The sequence below is a fragment of the Perognathus longimembris genome, chromosome 1 (assembly GCF_023159225.1).
Source record: "Perognathus longimembris pacificus isolate PPM17 chromosome 1, ASM2315922v1, whole genome shotgun sequence".
NCBI lineage: Eukaryota > Metazoa > Chordata > Mammalia > Rodentia > Heteromyidae > Perognathus > Perognathus longimembris.
This window is the reverse complement of record NC_063161.1, coordinates 20,089,148-20,110,708: the sequence shown is the minus strand read 5'-3', so window position 1 is coordinate 20,110,708 and position 21,561 is coordinate 20,089,148. Positions and strand designations below refer to the sequence as shown.

At 42.1% G+C, this 21,561-nt stretch overlaps 1 protein-coding gene across 2 annotated transcripts in view; it reads left to right on the top strand.

Moving 5' to 3' along the window:
• Window positions 1-21,561, top strand: part of Plxnc1 (plexin C1) — a 152,717-nt gene that overhangs the window by 84,420 nt on the left and 46,736 nt on the right. For both annotated transcript variants that reach the window (XM_048358243.1, XM_048358250.1), the window contains exons 10-16: window positions 4,627-4,766; window positions 9,696-9,875; window positions 12,499-12,586; window positions 16,157-16,360; window positions 16,476-16,661; window positions 17,799-17,901; window positions 21,328-21,429. In XM_048358243.1, coding sequence (XP_048214200.1) covers window positions 4,627-4,766; window positions 9,696-9,875; window positions 12,499-12,586; window positions 16,157-16,360; window positions 16,476-16,661; window positions 17,799-17,901; window positions 21,328-21,429 — 1,003 coding nt within the window. The remainder of the gene's footprint in view (window positions 1-4,626; window positions 4,767-9,695; window positions 9,876-12,498; window positions 12,587-16,156; window positions 16,361-16,475; window positions 16,662-17,798; window positions 17,902-21,327; window positions 21,430-21,561) is intronic.

The window sequence follows — 21,561 nt, the reverse complement described above, 5'->3', positions numbered from 1 at the left end:
GCCCTAAGTCTAAGCTCCAGTACTGGCACACAAAAAAATGAGAATAACCTGGGCAGGGTGAGGTTAGTTCACTAGTCAGAAAAGTGAGTCTAGATCCACCTGTCACCTTTTCCTTGGGAGTCTTGGTGTCTCTTGAGGCACTGCTGACTACTGACAGTTTTCCGAACCAACTGGAAGTGAATCTCAAGTTCTTTGGGGTGGGTGCTGTGGACCCTCAGGAAAAGCATGGCCCAGGGGGCCGTGCATCAAATAGGTCTCCTTTTTATGACATGGAACACTAGCTCTGATTTTTCATTGGCAGTCCTGTATCTTGCTATTTTCTTCCCATATTTCACCTCTGTTTACACTTTCTTGTCTCTACTGTAGATTCACACTGCTCAGTTTTTACATTTGATCAATACACATTTCTTCCATCCTCTTTTCAGTCATTAATAAAGATGTTAAATAATTCTGAACCAAATAGTCACCCCGTAGGGCCCTACAGGATACTTTCTTTTAATTAGTTGTGCTACCTTTCATCTCTCTCCTGTCCTTTGGTTTCAGATTTCCAGCTGGTTTTGAATCCATGTGACTTTTTATCTAGTCCTGTTTGAACTAATTTCATGAGTGAAAATCTAAGAGCCGTTTTACCAAGTGTTGATTCAGGTCCAAGCTTACAGAGAGCTCTGTTATATTCAGATTCTTTTAAAAACTGGATTAATGGAGTAGAAGCTGGTCTTAATAAACCAAGTCTTCCTAATGAACTTCTTTCTGATACTCTTTTCAATCATAATGGTATTTTTAATTCATTAATATCATGGTAATTTGAATTGTGTTGACATCAGCCTTCACAAAAGGTACTCTTGCTATCAGAAGCAATGCTCTCAGACCTTTCTAAAGATAATTCTTCTCAAAGATAATAAAGGATTTGCTATATCTCGTATCTTATAATGATGTAGCTTTTTAACAAAAACAACAAGTCATCTAATTAACCAGTTTCCAAAATACTTTCTTATACCAAACAGGGAGTAAGTTAAGCTCAGGAGAGACTAGAGCTCATAATAGTTTATTATATCCTTTAAACTTGTACCGCTACTTAAAAATAACAATCCTCAGGGCTGGGAATGTGGCTTAGCGGTAGAAGGCTTGCCTAGCATGCACAAAGCCCTGGGTTCAATACCTCACAACCACATAAACAGGAAAAGCCAGAAGTGGTGCTGTGGCTCAAGTGGTAGAGTGCTAGCCTTGAGCAAAAAGAAGCCAGGGACAGTGCGCAGGCCCTGAGTTCAAGCCCCAGGACTGGCAAAAAAAAGAAAATAGATTTAAAGCATAAAATTTAAAAACAGATTTAAAAATAACCGAGAGCATATGAAACATTTGTGGAGTGATCATTCTTTGGCTTTTTGCTTTTACTGGAGTTTTAAAACTTTTTATCAACAAATACAGAAAACATTATATTTCTGAAAAGTATTGGCAGTCATAAAGTACAGCCATATAGTTGCACATTTTTAAAACAACATCTTGTTACACCTGAACTATTTATTTGGAGGTCCCTCTTGATAGCTCTGAGCTCACTCATTAAGATGAGGAGGAGTTCTCCAGCACACAAAGGACAGCTAATCTGACCCTCAGACAGCACACAGCAACATCTGCTTTCCCTGATATGCCAGGGCTGGATTCCGTCCTAGACGCCAGTGGAAACTTCTCTAAACAATAAGGTTTCAAAATGAAATCCTTTTGAAGTGGCAAGGCTGTCTCTACTCAAGGGGAAATAAAAAGTTAATAAGACAACACGGCAGGTCCTTGGATGGCGTTGGTAGAGCCATTTAAAGAGCAAAATAGAACTCCTTAAAAAAAATTTTTCCCATTAGTTCTAAGGCTTTCTTTTTGCTCTACAGAGAGCACAAAAGTGCATGTACTTGACATGTTTGCAGTTTCTGCTTCAGCAGACATCCACAATATAAATATAAGGAGGCCAGTGGACTATCTAGAAAGGAAACAAGTCTGAGCCTCCTAGTTGATTTGGAACTAAATATAATATGCATTAAAGTTTACACTCAAAAAAATGCTGGCTGTGGTGGTGCATGCCTGTAATCCTAGCAACTCAGAAGGCTGAGATCTGAAGATTGTGGTTAGAAAGCCAGTCCAGGCAAAGAAGCCTGTGAGTCTCTAATTCCAATTAGCCATCAAAAAATCTAGAAGTGGAGGCATGAATCAAGTGAAAAACACATACCTTGAATGAAAAAACCAAGTGAGAGCATGAGGTCCTGAGTTCCAGCCCCACAACTGACATGCACAAAACTAACCCAATCTTGCTTCTCCAAGGTTAGACTGGTTCTTCTAGAACAGGGTTTGCTAATTATTTCTATGAAGAATCCCATAGTCCCAGAGTCCATAGTTTAGACTTTGTAGGTTTGATGGTCTTTGTTGAAGCTAGTCAACTCTAACACTATAATGAAAAAGCAGCCAGAAACAATATGAAAATATGTATTTATGAAATTTAAATTTTATACATTTTTATATGCCGTTTTTTCATAGGCCATATGAAAAATTTAAAAAGCCAAGACAAGTAGAAGACAGGATTTGGCCCACAGGCTCTTGTTCACCAACCCCTTACCTAGTGTATTCATAGATCCTGTGCTCCTCACCACAGGAGGGCTGTGCTAAAGACCCAGTAGGTGCTAGGTAAATACTCACTCACTTAACGGTGACCATGCAAAAGCACTGAGGGGGCCTTTTGCTATACAACACATACACTTGACATTTGCAAGGGATTTATCTTGAAGTTGTTGCTAATCCCCCCATTCCAAGTACCACTCTAGCAGATAATTTCCCCCATAAAATGCAGTCAAGTATAACAGAATAATTAAAGTGACCCTTGTAGGCCCTTGGTGATCCAATAAATACAGGGTGAAAGTCTTTTACAAAGTGATTAAAATAAATTCTGCCACCGGAATCAATTCCCTGTCACGTTACATCACTGTGGTGATGACATTAATGATGAATTTCCCACAATCTGCAAAGCCAATCCATAGCATTAATGAATGATGGTGGCCCATCTCCACATAGCACCTGTGTAAGCCAAGGAGGGAACTGGAGGACAATGGTTCCAGCAGACTGGGCAGGCAGGCAGCCCAGCAAGGTCATCCTGATAAGCATTAGACATGCAATGCAGCAGAGCTGGCTCATTTGCCTCAAGGAGCACGTTAGGCAGATGCTGGACATCTTCCTGCTGCACTTTATCTTCCATTCAATGGATACCCTCAGAATCTATGGTTTAACCAAATGCCACATGATTATGCATCATGGGACCTTGAGGTCATTTTGTAAAACCAAGAGTGTACATATAAAGGTCATTAATGCTAAGAGCTGCAGTCTTAGAATCATATATCCTATTTTGGCCACCATGTTGTGAACACAGACTCGCTGGAAATGGTCTACAAAAGAACAGTCACAGAAGGGGACTATCAAAATGGTGAGACAAAGGATAAAAGGCAAACCGATGCTATAGCAATACTTATATGACAATATGTTGTAAACTAACTGTACATTTGGGCGGGGGACTGGAGAGGAGGGAAAGTGGGAGAGAAATGAGGGAAGAGGTAACAAGTTTGAGAAGAAATGTACTCACTGCCTTACTATGTAACTATAACCTCTCTGTACATCACCTTAACAATAAAAATTACAGTCATTGTAGTAATAAACTGACACATTGAATTGAAACCCCCTTGTACAGCTACTTAAAAATATTTAAAAAAAAGAAAACAATAAATTGACAAATGAAAGATGGTAGCATGTATAGGAGAGTAGTGAAAGGCATTCAAGATTGATTTGTCTTGAAAAGGACAAAAAAGCCTTCTTGCTCTCAAATAGAGGATGTTGGTATTTGCAAATGGAGACATTAAATGACTTGTGCCTACATGATCAGAAGCTAGGTAACTGGTGACTCCATGTCTCTTATTGTTGCCTGAAAAAGGAACTAGGTAGCAAGGAAGAAATCTGGTATCTACAAAACATGGAAAAAACAAAGCCAGCAACAATAATTCAGGTATCTAATTGTTTGATATTTGGAAGCTGAGCTGATGGATTATTTTTTTATTCTTTTTAATATATTCCTTGCTTTAAATCACCTAACTGAACAAAGCAAACATCCAAAGTTGTTTCCAGGGATTAAATTTACAGGGAATGACATTTATGTCAACTTAATGATGAGTCTGTTGTTAGCTTACAGTCAATGGACTTCGTTTCTTTCTCTCTCCGTGTGTGTGTGTGTGTGTGTGTGTGTGTTTTAATTTCATTTATGCTTACCTGGTGAGCCTTGGGAGGCTGTAAGGCAGTGAGTGTTTCCTAAACTCAAGTAATATCTCACTCCTCAGAAAGAATGTCAGACTCTTCAACTGCATTTTCAACTGTCTTGTGAGACAAAGACTAATTGGTTTGACCTCATGCTGCTGCATGTTGAGAGACACAAATCTTCAGCCCTCTTCCTTGAATTCATTGATTTCATTAAACACTGTCTGCTTGTGTTTGCAAAGTGTTGTAATTTCCCAGTGATTTCTTCGAACCGCAGCACATCAACAGATTTTTTTTGGAACAATGCCATTTCTAAGCTTGTGATCTGGTGTTTTAATCTTCTGTTTCCAATAGGTCTTCTACATTAAGACCATTGAGCCACAAAAAATATCGACCTTAGGGAAAAGCAACGTGATGGTTACAGGAGCAAACTTTACCCGGGCATCGAACATCACCATGGTCCTGAAAGGAACCAGTACTTGTGATAAGGATGTGTGAGTTGAAATACTAATAATTGACTCTTGGTAATGTAAAGCTAAAAACACTGCCAAAGAATATCAGTGTGATTAGAACATTTCTAAAGTCAAATGGGTGTCTTGAACTGCAGTAGACCAATTAGGCTAGGTATTTGATATGACATAATTCCAACAAGTAAAATAAATTTTTTGTAGGTCATGGGGCTTGAACTCTGGGCCTGGGAGCTGTCCCTGAGCACTTCAGCTCAAGAAGCACTCTACCACTTGAGCCACAGCACCGCTTCCAGTAAAATAATTTTAACAATGAATCTGAAGTTCATTGGCCCCAACCTGCTCCTCCCTGAAAGATATCTCAGTATAAGATCATTTCAGAGTGTTATCTATTAAAGGTCTTGATTCATTTTCAAGAAGTAATTAAGTCTAGAGAGTAGCAAATTTCATTGTCAAGATGATGTACTCAGACAAGAGCTAGTAATTTGTACCTATAATCTTAGCTACATAGGAACCTGAGACCTAGAAGACTGAGGTTCAAGGCCAGCCTGGGCAGAAAAGTCCTTAAGACCATCTTTCTAATTAATCAGCAAAAAGTAGAGCTCGAAATGTGGTTCAAGTCATAGAACACTAGTTGAGCAAGCAAGCAAGCCCAGTGAGTGTAAAGCCCTGAGCTCAAGCCCCAGTATTGGCATGTGTGCATACATTTGCATGTGCACGCTCACACACACACAGACAGATAATGCACCTAGAAAAATTGCTGCAAACCTTGGAACTTGATAGAATGTTTTATGGAACAAGTCTTCTAATGTGCTATCCTAACAAATATTTTGAAATTATTTTATATAGAAATTTTGTCCAATTTTTGTCAGTACCAGGGTTTAAGTCAAGAGTTTGCTCCCCTGCTTTCCCAGCTGGCATTCTACCTCTAGGGACATGCCTCAAGCCCTGCTTTGTTTTTTGTTTTTTTTGTGTTTTTTTTTAATTTTTTATTATCAAACTGATGTACAGAGAGGTTACAGTTTCATACGTTAGGCATTGGATACATTTCTTGTACTGTTTGTTACCTTGTCCCTCATACCCCCCTCCCCCCTCCCCCTTTCCCCCCCCACCAGGTGTTCAGTTCGTTTACACCATACAGTTTTGCAAGTATTGCTTTTGTTGTTGTTTCTCTTTTTTTTTTTTTTGGCCAGTCCTGGGCCTTGGACTCAGGGCCTGAGCACTGTCCCTGGCTTCTTCCCGCTCAAGGCTAGCACTCTGCCACTTGAGCCACAGCGCCGCTTCTGGCCGTTTTCTGGTATATGTGGTGCTGGGGAATCGAACCTAGGGCCTCGTGTATCCGAGGCAAGCACTCTTGCCACTAGGCTATATCCCCAGCCCCTTGTTTCTCTTAATTTACCCTTTGTCTCTCAATTTTGGTATTCCCTCTCAATTTCCTAATTCTAATACCAGTATACATGGTTTCCAATATACTCAGATAAGATTACAGAGATAGTGTAGATACAATCCAAGAAGGTGATACAAGAACATCATCAACAGTATAAACTACAGATACACATGGGATGTTGAAAGTAGTTACAACTGTGATATAACAATCATTTCCATCAAATGGAGTTCATTTCACTTAGCATCATCTTATGTGATCATAAGGATCATAAGGCTCTTGTGATCCTCTGCTGTGGCTTGCCTAATCCTGTGCTAATTATTCCCAATAAGGGAGACCATAGAGTCCATGTTTCTTTGGGTCTGGCTCACTTCACTTAGTATAATTTTTTCCAAGTCCTTCCATTTCCTTACAAATGGGGCAATGTCATTCTTTCTGATAGAGGCATAAAATTCCATTGTGTATATGTACCACATTTTCCTGATCCATTCGTCTACGGAGGGGCATCTGGGTTGGTTCCAGATTCTCGCTATGACAAATTGCGCTGCAATGAACATTGTTGTGCTGGTTCAAGCCCTGCTTTGTGATGGCTATTTTGGAGATGTAGTCTAGCAGACAATTCTGCCTGGACTGGCTTCGAACTGTGATCCTCCAGATCTCAGCCCTCTGAGTACCTAGGATTACAGACATGAACCACAGGCACCTGGAAAATTCTTATTCTCTGTGTGTGTGTGTGTGTGTGTGTGTGTGTGTGTGTGTGTGTACTCACACATGGGCTGTACTTGGGCTTTTTTTTTTTTTCTGAAGGTAGTGCTCTATCCCTTGAGCTGGCGGTAAGAGTCTCATGGACTTTTCCTGCCCGGGCTGGCTTCAAATTTTGATCCTCAGGTTTTAGCCTCTTGGGTAGCTAGGATTTCAGTTATGAGAGATTGGTGGGTACCTGGCTAAAATTTACTCTTTATAGCCTTTTTCTCCTTACTGATTTGAATTTCATTTCAAATAATTAAATTATTAATATGTTTTTTTTTAAAGAACAGAACATCCCATACACAAATACCTAGCCAATGTGCTATTCAAACTCCATGATTTCTATGATCTCTTGTCCTCTAACTGATCCCAACAGTAAAAATAACAGGAGAAAAACTTCAGTGTTTTACTGGTTGGTGTATCTACATAGGCACACACTTGAGCCTGTACTGGGGATTGAACTCAGGGCTTGGATGCTGTCTTTTAGCTTTTTTATTCAAGGCTGGTGCTCAACCACTTGAGGCACAGCTCTACTCCTGGCTTTTGTGGTTAACTGGAGGTAAGAGTCTCATGGACTTTCTTGCTCACGCTGGCTTCAAACTATCAATCTCAAGATCTCAGCCTCCTGACTGACTAGGATTACAGGAGTAAGCCACTGGTTCCCAGCCTTCATTGATATTCTTGAACAAATTGTTATTTCCCTCAACACAGATGTAATAATAATAACATGACAGATCATTTGAGTTTTCTGCTTGTTAGCTTTCATAAGTTTAGACTAATTTGAGGTAAAAGATGTTGAGGACTACATGAAATATAATACTGAGCTTATTTTCATCACGGAAATACATTTAAGTCAATCTGCCAAAGCATGATGTTTTGGTTTTTAACTACTAAAACAGATTTGTACAGCATTCTAGTCTGCCATGCTTATTTAGTGAATTTTCTGTTTTAATTCACTTGCTTCACATCACTGCCTCTCCTTCCCCTTATAGCTGTAAATGTGGAAAATACATGCTCTAATGAGAAAAGCAAGTCCTCACTGGCTTGCCCAGGTTCTTCTCAGTACCAGAATGATCTGCTACACATTAAGGGCCATATCTATGCAGCTTAGGTATTTTTATGCCATTTATCCTAGCTAAATACCTTATTACAAGAATCCTTCATTGTGTAAAGCAAAATCTATGATGTTAGACACCTGTGTGTTCACTGAAAGGCAATCAGCCTCACTGGGAAATAAGTCGTTTTTTCAGAGCATTGCCCTGTTTCTGGTTCTTTATCCTCTCATTTCTATTCTGAATGTGCCTTGAGATACCACCTTTATTCAATTAAATGACTATGAGAACTTCCTGCATATAGCATTTAAGGAACCACATCTGTGTGGCAAACCCAAGTTCAGAAGCAGCCCACCTAATCCCTAGTTAATCCCATACCTGAGCCCTCGCACTATGCCATAGACCTAAACTCTTGGAATATGCCATTAAAAAATGAGTGATTATTTTGAAAGCAAAAGAAAAATATAAGTATAACAATAGAAAGACCTATATTTCCACCTTTCCCCCTCCAAAATTTAGAAACTAGTTTGAAATCAGTGCTCACCCAGTTGACAATGCATTTCCTAGTAGTAATAGTAGATTGTCTAGTAGCATCTTAAATTGAGCATGCTTCAGACACACCCCTGTCTGGATGATGTGTGTGTCAGTAAGTCACCACAGACACACAGAGGGCAGTGCCTGCTGGTCCCGGCCAGCTCCCATTCTAGGAGCTCCTGAGGAGGAAGCTTTGTCCTGCTACCTGTTGATCTGTGGCCCTGGGCTCCTGATGTGGGCTCTCTGCTCTTTAACAGCATTTGTTGACCGTCTGGTACCAGATGCCAGCCTCCCAGTGCTGGACTTGGACCTCTTCATTTTGGAAAAGTATATGCTATGGGAACACTCATAAGTGTGTTGAGCCATAAGTGTGATGAGCCTCTTTACAAAGCTTCAGAATTGATCAACATTTTTCCAACTTAAAAAAATCGATTTTTTGGATGCTTTTTGGAGGGGGTATGGTAAAGGCAAACAAGAGACTGAAATCTTTCTTTTGTAATACTGGAACTTGTGCTCAGGGCCTCAAACTCTGCTTAAGCCATATCCCCAGTCCTTTTACTTGTAGTGTTTTTTGAGATAAGGTCGTTTTGTGTTTTTTTTTTTTTGTCCAGGCTGACCTCAAACTTCAGTCCTTTTATTTCTGTCTCCTGAGTAGCTGGAATCACAGGCACTGGCTAGAGTTCCACCCTAGAGCTGGAGTTTCTTTTCTTTTTTTTTTTTTTTTGGCCAGTCCTGGGCCTTGGACTCAGGGCCTGAGCACTGTCCCTGGCTTCTTCCCGCTCAAGGCTAGCACTCTGCCACTTGAGCCACAGCGCCGCTTCTGGCCGTTTTCTGTATATGTGGTGCTGGGGAATCGAACCTAGGGCCTCGTGTATCCGAGGCAGGCACTCTTGCCACTAGGCTATATCCCCAGCCCCAAGCTGGAGTTTCTTAAAAGCACATTTCCAAATGCAAATCCGCATCTATTCCATGTCCACTTACTACCAAAGCTTCTGAAGGGCCATGGCCACTTTTCCCTCCTTCCCACCTTCCTAGGGAAGTCCAAATAAAAAGATAAAATTGCCCAAAGAAAGAGGCATGCAGATCTACCTTCAAGTGTCCACTGGGTAGGTTGCCCTTCATGGATCAGCTGAAAACCTCCTGGTCTTTCAGTGAGTGCCGTTCACATGCTGGCACTTTGGGCAAGCAAAAGAGTCACTTGTCTGTGTCCTAAAGAGTTCCTCTTCTATCCCGTTCTAGGATACAGGTCAGCCATGTGCTAAATGACACCCATATGAAATTCTCTCTTCCATCAAGCCGGAAAGAAATGAAGGATGTGTGTATCCAATTTGATGATGGGGACTGCTCCTCTGCGGGAGCTTTATCCTACATTGCTCTGCCACACTGCTCCCTCACCGTTCCTGCTGCCACCTGGATCAGGTATTGTCCCCAGCCCCCTCTCTCTCCTTGTGGGGGAAGGGTTATTTGCATAACCATCATGGATGTCATGCCAGTCAATTCAGAAACGGTAGCCATCTCTGAATTCCTTTCCTACAGTTCCTCTGAGGATTGATTCCTAGACAAGTGCATACCTGACATGCTTCTTGTTCCCGCTGATCACATGAGCCCTGTGAGCACATCCTGTTTTTCTCTTAGACCTGGCTGCCAGGAAACTCACAGCTCAAATGTTTGTTCAACCGCAATAACTATTCTTAGCCCAGGTTTCTGCTACAAATCTGTGACCCTCTGCCTGATGTGTCACTCTAAGCAAGTGATAAAAGGCTCCTTTCTGGTATCTTTCGTTTGATAACTTTTAGAGTCAGCTGTTTTGAATGAATGCTTTGGGGAAAATAATGGGAGCCATCGGAAGGAAGAACAGTATCTACATTTCAAAGATAACTCTTTAAGTGAGATATGGAAATTCCAAAATAAACTCATCCAGATGAGTCTAATATGTGAAGGCAAAGAAAGTCTCTCCCTAGTCAAATTTAAATTCACATTTAGATTTGGAAATATAGCTTTAAAGAGACTGTCTTTATTTAACACAGCATGAAGCTAATTTTCAAAGTACTTTCTAGATAAAACTAGGGACAAAGCTTTGGGAGGATAAAAAAGAAAAGAAGAAATCCACCTCTGGTATTGAAGATTGAGAGGTGGCTATATTAATTTGATAGAGCTGATATAACAAAATGCCACAGGCTGGGGACTTCAGACAACAGACATCTATTTCTTCCCTTTTGTGGAGCTAGAAGTGGGAAATCAAGGCGCTGACAGTGTTGGTCTCTTCTGAGGCCCCTCTCCTTGGTTTACAGATGGCTGTCTTTTCCCTGAACCTTCCCATGATCCTCCTTCCATTTGTCTTCTTATTATTATAAAGGTGCCAGCCATACTGGCCCACCTCAAGACTTCCTTTACCATTAAATGAACTCTTTAAAGAGCCTATCTTAGACTGAGAGTGTGGCTCAGTGGTACAACACCTGCCTTGGCCATGCAAGGCCTTGGGTTCATTTCCCAGCACTGCCAAAAGAAAAAGTCCTATCTACATATTCAGCCTTATTCTGAGATACTGTGCACAAACTTCGCAGTCCATTGTAGTAGCACAAGAAAATTAAATTTTGTTTTTTTTTTGTTTTTGTTTTGCCAGTCCTGGGCCTTGGACTCAGGGCCTGAGCACTGTCCCTGGCTTCTTTTTGCTCAAGGCTAGCACTCTGCCACTTGAGCCACATCGCCACCTCTGGCCATTTTCTATATATGTGGTGCTGGGGAATTGAACCCAGGGCTTCTTGTATTTGAGGCAAGCACTCTTGCCACTAGGCCATATTCCCAGCCCAAGAAAGTTAAATTTTAAGAAAGGCTGTTTGTTGCATGGCACATCCCTGCTTTGAGTTGAGTTCTGTTCTACATATAAAAGCAGACGTGAATATTGCACTTACCACGTTCTTGGTCTGTTATACTATTGACCCAGTTAATTGGCACCACAAACCTGAGAGCCCAACATGGGGCTGAGAGCAAACTGAACCATGGAGAGGGTTCAAAGGGCTATGCCCAACTGCTTAGTGGTTGGACCTAGGATGTGGTGCTATATCACCACCGGATTCTGCTCCTCTGTGATATAAGGGCTCCTGAGTGTTCTGCTACCCAGAACATACTGAGCCTCTAGATTCTCCATAGTTCCAGGTCTTTGAGTTTTGAGCAGGAAGCAGATGTTGCAATATAGCTGTAGCAGACCAAGCTTGATTTGGTTTTCCAGTACTCATAATGGGCTGGCAGGAGGCCTGGGTCCTGCCACCTTGTGGGTGGAGGGTTCAGGCTCAGTGTCATTTTTTTGCCCTGCCCACAGTGGCCCATCTAGCCTATCTACCTCCTAGCCTTATCAACAGGGGTTCAGCCTAGACCTGACATGCCCAGACTCATGTTTTCTGGGAAAAGGGTCTGGTGACCTGTGGGAACAGAGACACCAGGGTAGGCAGAGAAATGGACAACCCACTGGCCACATTGCCGGTATCCACAATGCATGGGGATCGTGTGCAGTCATTTGGCTTGGCTTTGATGCGCTAATGATTGCCTCCTCACACACTTTGAAATGTGGCTTCCCAAACAGGAATTTATATTTCTAATGTCATTTATAATTTTACCTTGTCCAGAGTGTTCCTTGACTCCCTAAATAGAATATAATTGGTAGGTTGAAAGTTTGATTTGGAAAATTGCTAGATTGAAGAATCTTCATAGAGATTAAACAACAATCAATATTCTGTTCAGTGGAACTTTGTCAAGGTTCAGTTGATGATCTGATTACATGTGGTAAAAGGCACAACGAAACTCAAATTCTATTAAAGAATTTGGATATTTTCCTAGAATGAAAATAGAATCGGGCCTGAATTTTGATGTTTATGCCTGGTAAAACCATAGATTTGTGGCCCATATTTGAAGCTTTAAAAAATTGTCTTTGGTAAACTTTCTCTCAGGTATTACTGAGTTGAACATTAAATGTGAATTAAGTGATAGTTTTATTCATAAATGCAAAATATTTAACCTTCATTATTGCTTTTCTTTTTCCTTGCAGCGGTGGGCAAAATATAACAATCATGGGCAGAAATTTCGATGTAATTGATAACTTAATCATTTCACACGAGTTAAAAGGAAACATAAATGTAAGTCTTGGGCTCTAGTAGCTATTTTCAGCGATGATTTTGTTTGCCTCACACTAAATGTGTCGAGGGTATGTTTTATTTCAATGACTTGGTATGATAAACCTCTAGCTATTGCATGGTATAGAATGACTGTGCTGTAACTGGAATAATGAGACCTCCTACTTGTATTTGGGTATTTTGGGTTGCCAAACACAGGAAGAGAAATGAACTTGCTATGACAAGACCTGCCATTGTCTCTTGGTGTGATTTGTGGCAAGTTTCCTTAATGAGACAGTGCTTGTGCATCTGTGTGAAAATGTTTCATGGATGGTTGAGGTGTGATAAAGAACATTTCTGTGAAGAGTAGGTGGTGGTTCCATTTCACATAGCGCCGGGGCAAGTACAAGGAGGCGAGGTGACTTACCACATTCCCAGAGATCCCATCATGCTTCTCCTTCTTGTCATAGTCTCTTGGGCCTCATTTGGTGCCTTCTATCAACTCTCACCTTCCCTTGCTTCCCATCTTCCCTCAGTGGAAGCTGGGACTGGGGAGGGGTGTCTGGGCCTCACCATGGCTCAGTTCTCCTGAAAGGGCCTCATGATTGAAGCTTCTGATGCCAGGAGTTTGGGGGGAGGAGGGGAATGAAGGACTTCAGATACAGTGTAGGGCCTTTAAGTGCACTGCTAAGCACTTCCTGAATGTTCTTCCCCTTCTCTCTTCCCCTTTCTCCCTTTCTTTAATGAGAGATGTGAAGAAAGCAACCTCTCTGGGGCCTCACTTGACCACTTCCTGCCAAGGCCGGCCTCCAACTTTGTTCTTGGGACGTGTGTGGTTCAGGCCTAGATGTGGAAAAGCTTCCAGATTCATCATCCTTGCCATCTTTTCCTACATACAGCTACCCTGACATGCTTCAGAGCCACTTCCTAGATCACCCTATCTGATTCTGTACTATGTCCTGGATTTCTCTGTCTGCTTCTGGGCCATGTCTCCATGATGTAAACATAGTCAGTTGCATGGCTGATCCTCTGACCGGAGGGATGGTCTGAGCTTATCAGTGGGCTTGCTTTCCTTCCCAATACTATTCGTGAATCAAGTACAATTTATTGAGCAACTGCTTTGGGCAAAATATCTTGCTGGGTATAAGAATTAAAGGTAAGTGAGACAGCATATCTACAACTCAGAAGCCCTAGGAATCCACTTAGGCACAGCGTGCTAGCATTTGAAAGAAGTGTTACATATGGATAGAATGGAGGCTGTACTCAGTGGAGTAGGATGGGCAGGACCAGATGTGGATGGTGGTGTTTAGAGGAGGGAAACAGCAGGAGGTCACTGCAAGTACAGAGGACAGCTTCCTTACCTGCTCATGACTACAGTGTCACTCAGCTCTGTTCAGCTAGAGCCTTGAGAATGGGTCAGGCATGAGTGAGAGCAGTGACTGAGACCACATAGGACCATAGTGAAAAAAAGGTTGCCTTTACCCCAGTCGTAGCTCCCATTTCCCTGGACTCTGTAGGCAGTGGGGAGCTATTGAAGGTCTTTGAGCAGAGAGAGACATGAGTACAGATATCATTTTGGCAAGGGTGCATAGGATAGACTGGAGACGTTGTGAAAGGAGGAAGGATTGGAAGTTTAATGAGGAGGCTCACGCCAGTGTCTAAGCTTGGCTGAGATGTCAACAAGGCCCCAGCCCAGAAATCCACTGGACAGTCATAAGTAGGGTGGGTCTAGTGGGCTAGCAATGGTGCAGCAGAGATGGTCAATTTCTCTTTGTAACATCATCGTCTAAGGGAAGGTGGAACAGCATTGTGAGAGCCAGTGAGAGCACCCGGGATGGAAAAGTGAGCACCCAGGACAGAATCTGCCACAGCAGCTTCCTCCTTGGGAATGAAAGAAAATAGAAGGGCCAGGGAAGGCCACTGAGAAGTTGCTAAACATTAGAGCAAATCAAAGCATTAAAGACGTGGGAGCTGGTCACTAGTATGGGTTTAAGGGGTCTTGGGGGTAAGAAGTTGGGATGATCCTGTTGCTCATTATCTTACTGGAGGATACAAGGCCAGCCTGCGTGGATTTGTAGCTGCTGAGGAGGTAGAAGTATGGTGGCTGTCATCCGAACGTGAGAAGGGAAAAGCAATAATCAAGGCTGGAGTTACGCAGAGCACATGGGTGTATGTCCAAAAATCAGCCATCTGTATCAGATTCTCCCACTGGGCCCCTTTTTCCCTCTTTCTGATACTCTGGTATTAGAGAAAATAACACCAAAAAGAATAGCTCTCTTCTTACCTCACACATTTATTTCCATGAATTTTTGTTGATTTTCTTTCTTATTATTTTTTCCTATAATGTTTGGGGCCTAACCCTGGACCTCATACACACTAGACAAGCTCTCTGCCACTAGGATATATCCATCCCCAGCCTATACTGCTTTCAGCCTTTGTCAGCCTCCATTTACACCCCAGCCTTCTCTCCCTGTCTTTCTGTAGACCTGAACATGACAAGATATTTATGTTAGGGGTCAACAGACCTATCCATTGGGCTATGTTTTCTGCATTGTTTCCAGGTTTCACACTTTTCATTTCCTTGGGGACTTACTATCCCTTTGACTTTTGTTTTCTATGTCCTGTCACGCCTGAAAACCCTTTTTCTCTTTGTGGTTAGGGACTTCTGCTAACGCTCTGTGGAAGATTCCCCAGCACAAAGTGACTCCGCTCAGCCAGCCGCAAGCAGATCAGGTGCTGGCCTTGCTAAGGAATGAGCTTGTCTCTTTCCTTCCTGAAGTTACCTGGGACTCAGACAGACTGACTTGGAGGACATCTAAGCCCTTTGGTCCAACATCTTTCCCTTTCCCATCTTTTCATTTTTTGGTTTGAGACCAGGACCTGGAATTGTAGGTGGTGCTTTTTCGCCCATTGGTTAGTAGTGCCCTACCAATTGAGCCATATTTCCCACCCATCTTCCCCTCTCTCTAGCGTGCTTCTCTCTTCCTAACATCTTTTCTACTGCCTACCTTTGTGACAGCTTTCATTCTTGTCAATATGATCATGATATTATTGACAATCAGCATGGATTGAATGTTACTGGGCACCAGATACTTTGTAAGAATTTGTGCACATGATCTCAATTCGTGCATACTCATTTTTTTTGTAAGACTTTATCTCAATTTAATTTAATCCTGGCAGGTCCATAGTGTTGCAACCCCATTTTATAGATGGGAATTTGTTTGTGCAGAAGGACAAAGAAGAAGTTTGGGCTAGGTGCGGGGTGGCTCACACATGTAACCTCAGCTACTCTGGAAGCTGAGATATAAGGATAGAGGTTGAAAGCCAACTCTGGCAGAAAAGTCTGTGAAATTCTTATCTCCATTTAACTAGAAAAAGAAAACCAGAAGTGGAGCTGTGGTTCAAATGGTAGAGTACCAGCCTTGAACCCAAAAGCCAAGCTAGTACAAGAGGCCTTGAGTTCAAGCCCCAGTTCTGGCATTAAAAAAAAAAAAAAAAAAAAAAGGAAGAAGAAGTTTGGTTGCCTGGGTCTCTTAGCAATTAGAGATCAGTCTTGAGATCCTCCAGGTAATAATTTTTTTTCTTCTCTCCCAGGTCTCTGAATACTGTATGGCAACTTTCTGTGGGTTTTTAGCCCCCAATTTAAAGGGTTCCAAAGTACGCACAGATGTCGCTGTGAAGCTAAGAGTTCAAGATACCTACCTAGACTGTGGAACGTTGAAATATCTTGAGGACCCCAGATTTACAGGGTATCGGGTAGAATCGGAGGTTGACTCAGAACTGGAAGTAAAAATCCAAGTACGCTGGGTTTGGGCGGGTGGATGAGCCCCTCCCCTGGACTGGAAAGGTGTGCATATGTTTGTGAATTTCCACAAGTGCCCTGATGTATTCCTCTCCTTTCCATTCTTCACAGAAAGAAAATGACAACTTCAATATTTCCAAGAAAGACATTGAAATTACACTCTTCCATGGGGAAAATAAGCAATTAAATTGCAATTTTGAAAATATTACTCGAAACCAAGATCTCACCACTATCCTATGCAAAATTAAAGGCATCAGGAATGCAAACAGTATTGCTGCCTCTTCCAAGAAAGTTAGGGTGAGTCACCTGAAAGGCCCACCCGCTGCCTTTACCTGAGTTTTACTGACTCCCTGGCTCTCCTCAAGGCCAGAATGGAATCTTTTATGGATCTCTACATCTTCACTTTAAATAGAAGATAAACAAAGCTGGTACTGCCAGCCGAAGCATAATTCCTCCAAAATAGCAGGCGGAATGCATCCATGTGGTTGTTTGAATGTCAAAGCATTGAACACACCATTGTCTATCATCCTAATGAGTCTTGATAGCTTTTGTTCTAGCCATACACTTAGACTGTAGCATCTGCAAGCAGCATCCCCAAACCCTTTAACAACTGAGCTGTCACTCTTTCCCTAAATGCGGAGGTGACATATCATAGCAGAAACCCAAAATAGGGGTGTCTTTGGCATACCCAGGGTAGCACTTTAGTTTTACAGACACCAAATAATCTATTGGTCATGGTTACTTCCTCTGCTACGAAGTCAGGCTTTACTGCAATTCATCTTTTCCCTGCCATCTTTGAGGGACCCATCACTGGTATGTATTCTACCATGAAGATCTGGGGTAACTGAGAAGGAACATTCTTTCTAGTGTTTGTGAAATGTGATACATGACACTCTACACTGTCTATGTAAAAAAAAATGCTTTATTGACTGGGTACCGGTGGGTCACACCTGTCATCCTCACTACGCAGGAGGCTGAGATCGGCGGATCACATTTAGAAGCCAGCCTGGGCAGCAAAGTCCATGACGCCTATCTCCAAGTAACCAGCAAAAAAGCTGGAGGTAGAGGCATGACTCAAGTGATAGAGCTGAAAAAGCCAAATGAGATCACAAGGCCTGGAGTTCAAGCCCCAGTACTGACACACAAAAAGCAACAAGCAGAAAAGCTTATAGGCCTTGTGTATGACACATACACAAGGCCCTGGGCTTAATATTTAGCACTAAAAAACAGAAGGTTTTATGATCTGTAGTCATAAATAATTGGATCAATGAGAAGAAAAAAATAACAGATTTGAAGGCAAAAGAAGCACTCAGATACCCTGCCTAGCTCAGCCCCTCTTTCCCCAACCCCACCCCCCACCCACTGGGAAAAACTACTTAGAGGAATTACAGCACTTAGCCTCCCTGGTTCTAATGGTGTCCTTTGTCCCATCAGGTCAAATTGGGAAACTTGGAGCTCTATGTTGAACAGGAGTCTGTTCCTTCCACGTGGTACTTTCTGATTGTGCTTCCCGTCTTGCTGGTGGTTGTCATTTTTGGTAAGTGCCCTATGTAATTTTATCTGAGAAGTGAGTCCCCAGGGCCTCTCTTCAGGCAGGCAGGCAGGCAGCTTCCAGGGCTGTTTGCTTCCATTAAGTATTAATGGGTTAAAAACCCAAGTCAAAAACTTTAGGGAAGAAATGAGAAGTACATGTTGACGGCTTTCTGAGAAAAAAAGAGAAATGTTTAGGATGTTTCATTAATAAGAGGTTGGATGACAGATAATATCTTAGGGATCAGGAAATGTTATCCACTTGACTTCTTTAGTCCTTTGAGTTTGATGAAAAAAAAATCCTCAATATCTCCTCAGAATTCTCCTGGGATTGTGACCTTCTAGGCCTTAGTCACCTCATCCTGCCTCGTCATACCCCTCCCCAAATACAGCCTCCCACCTTTACCTGGCTCTGCTTCCCTGGCAGAACTCGATTTTGGGAAGCATGTAAGCATGTCATCCATTGCAATGTGCCTTGGTTTCTTTGAGCACAGGGTCCCATGACCATTATCACTGGCTAAATATGGCCCGCCAGTGTGTTTTCTTGAGCTGCAAGGCATTTTTTTTTTAACTTCAAAGAAGATTACAACTCTTAAAAATTAGGTAACTCAAGTTTTAATTTTTGTGGGGTGGGGAAGTTGGAAAGATTTGAATTATTGGAGCCCAGTATATTTCCACAGAGAAGACAATGTGTGCTTTCTGAAGTTTTGTCATACTCTCTACTGTTCCCTAATGTATCACCTAATTACTCAACCCATCTATGTACCTGGTCCTTGCAGGCATTCAGATTGTGACCTCTTATTCTGAGCTGCTTTTCATTCTATTGTCTCTTCTTGGAAAAAGAGCTCTTTTTTAAAAAATGAATTTGAGTTACCCACTTTTGTCAATACATTTGGAATCTTAATGTGAGCTTTAAGTTTAATTTAATTAACTAAGTTGTATTGAGGATTGAACTCAGAGTCTTACCCTTGCAAAGTAGGAGCCCTATCACATGAGCCATACCTCCAGCTTCTATTTCTTTGGTTATTTCCCAAGACAGGTTTCACTGTAAGCCCAGTCCAGCCTAGGCTTTACTCTTCCTACTTACGCTTTCCTGAGTCACTGGGGATGACAAGTCTGTACCACTGCACCCAGCCATTGAGTGGAATGGACTTTCATAAACTTAAGACACAGGCTAACCTCAAACCACAATTCTCCTATCTCTGCCTTCCAAGCAGCTAGAATTACAGGGTTAAGCCACTGTGTATGGCTGAGCTTAATATATTAATCAAATAGTGGCTTCATCTAAAAAAATTATTTACTGTCCAAATGTTGGGCTGTGTTTCATGACCTCACTGATGTTAATCAGCCTCGTGTACACCAGCCTTGCCCCAGAGTCTTGTCTGTTAGGTGGCTTACGAGAATTCTGTGGTCTTTTTCTGACCTGTGTATAACACTCAATTCTGCTCCCTTCAGTTGGTTTATAGAGATTGTTTCCATTCTTTAAGGTAAAGTGTTCTAATGGTACCTTGCTTTGCTTGTATCTGTAAAGCCCTTTATAATTCTTATAACCCCCCCCGCCCCCAGCACATTCTAGCAGGCATGTGTCACCAGCAGCTTAAATATGCACTTTAGTCCATCATTAGGGAAAACACTAAACACACCTGGCCAATGCCTGCCACCTACAGAGCATCTCATTGACTTGTGCCAGGAATAGCTCCCTTTTGTATGGAGGGGCCTGTCAGCTCCCAGGGCCTGCCCTGGCTAGTACTGCTCAGCATGCAGCCTGAGAAACCATGTCTCAGTGACACTTCTAGAGAAGGGAAATTAACGGCATTCTCAGCCCTTCCTGGGAGAGGCACAAAGCATATCGCCAGCATCTTGAAGGAGTCCTGTAAAGAACTGGACTTAATTTTGTATCCTCTAGCATCATTCTCATCCATTGATAGTGGAGTCCTTTAATAATCTAATTTCTATTAGAAGAAGAGAGACCTCCTAGCATAATAATGAGAGCTGACAACTGTTGAGTACTTAGACTTGGGGTGGGGGGGGGGGGAATGCATGTATACACATGCCAGTACTGGGGCTGGAACTCAGGGTCTGGGTACATTACCTTAGCTTTTTCACTGAGGGCTGGAACATAGCTCCACTTCCATCTTTTGGATGGTTAATTGGAGATGAGAATCTTCCAGACTTTTCTGCCTGGGCTGGCTTTAAACCGAAGTCCTCAGCCTCCTGAGTAACTAGGATTATAAGCATGAGCCACTAGTTCCTGGATAACTATTTACTCTTTTTAAAGACTTATATTTTTCATGCTTTTTTTTGTGTGAACTACTTCCATAAGCCTTTCAACATCATGGTAAGGTAGGCACTCTTACAGATAAGGCACAGAGATGGCAAGGAACTTACCTAAGGTCATACAAATAGTAAGTAATATACACATAAACCCAAGCTCCAGAATCCACTCAGTTTACCTATCCAAAAGCAGGGTTGGAAACAAGATGAGATGGAGAAGCCATGTTCAGATATTGGAGCTCTTGTGCCCCCTATCCCCCCACCATTGTGTCATCCTGTTAGAACTGTGCAAGTTTGGCTTATGTATCCATCTGGTTTCCTTCTGCACTTGCCACACAACTTTATTTCTCCAGGGGTGTTTAGAAACATTGAAAAAAAATCTCATACAACAATATAAGTGGCCTGTGGCTAGAGGGAAACTTAACTAACTTCATTACTTTTTAGCCAGCTGGGATCTTTGGCTACAAGCGAAGGTTATTTGATTTAGTTTTCACTTTTAAAACGAGTAGATTTTTTTCCCTGTTGCATTTTAGCTTCTTTCTCTTTACAATAACAGTCACTGGGAAATTTTTCCTTTTATAAATGTTATTCTCTACTCTTATACACTCTCTCCCTCCCTCCTTTCCTTCTCTTCTCCCATTTCTCCTTCCCTTCTTCCCTTTGTTTTCTTTTCTCTTTTATGACAATACTGAAATTTGAACCCAGGGCCTCATGCTTGCTAGGTAGGCACTCTACCACTGAACCACACCCCCAGCTTTGATTTTTTTTTTGTCAGTCATGGGGCTTGAACTCAGAGCCCTGGTGCTGTCCCTGAACTTTTTCACTCAAGGCTAGCTCTCTACCACTTTGAGCAACAGCTCCACTGCCAGCTTTGATTTTTGCTGGTTATTTTTGAGATAATATCTTGCTCCCTACCCAAGTATGTGTCCAGGGGCATCTGCCTACATTAGGGTTGCCTTTTCAACAGATGTATACCACCACAGACAGCTCTCCCTTAAGGAGTCTTGGGAACTTTTCTGCCCAGGCTGCTAGTCTCAAACCATCCTCCTCCTGATCTAGCTTCCCAAGTAGCTAAAGATAGGAGCCACCACTGCCCAACCTACTTTTTTTTTTTTTCAAGTTAACACATCCATCTGAGCCAGAATTTCTGTTTCCTCAGCGGCTGTCGGGGTGACCAGGCACAAATCGAAGGAACTAAGTCGCAAGCAGAGTCAACAGCTAGAGCTCTTGGAGAGCGAACTTCGGAAGGAGATACGTGATGGTAGGCTCCCAAATCTTATTTGTAGAAAAACAAGCTCATTTTCCTTTTATTTTAACTTTTACCCTTATATGCAGAGGGCCATGTAATGAGAATTGTTTGTATAATAGGAGACATCTGAACAGCAGGACCTGG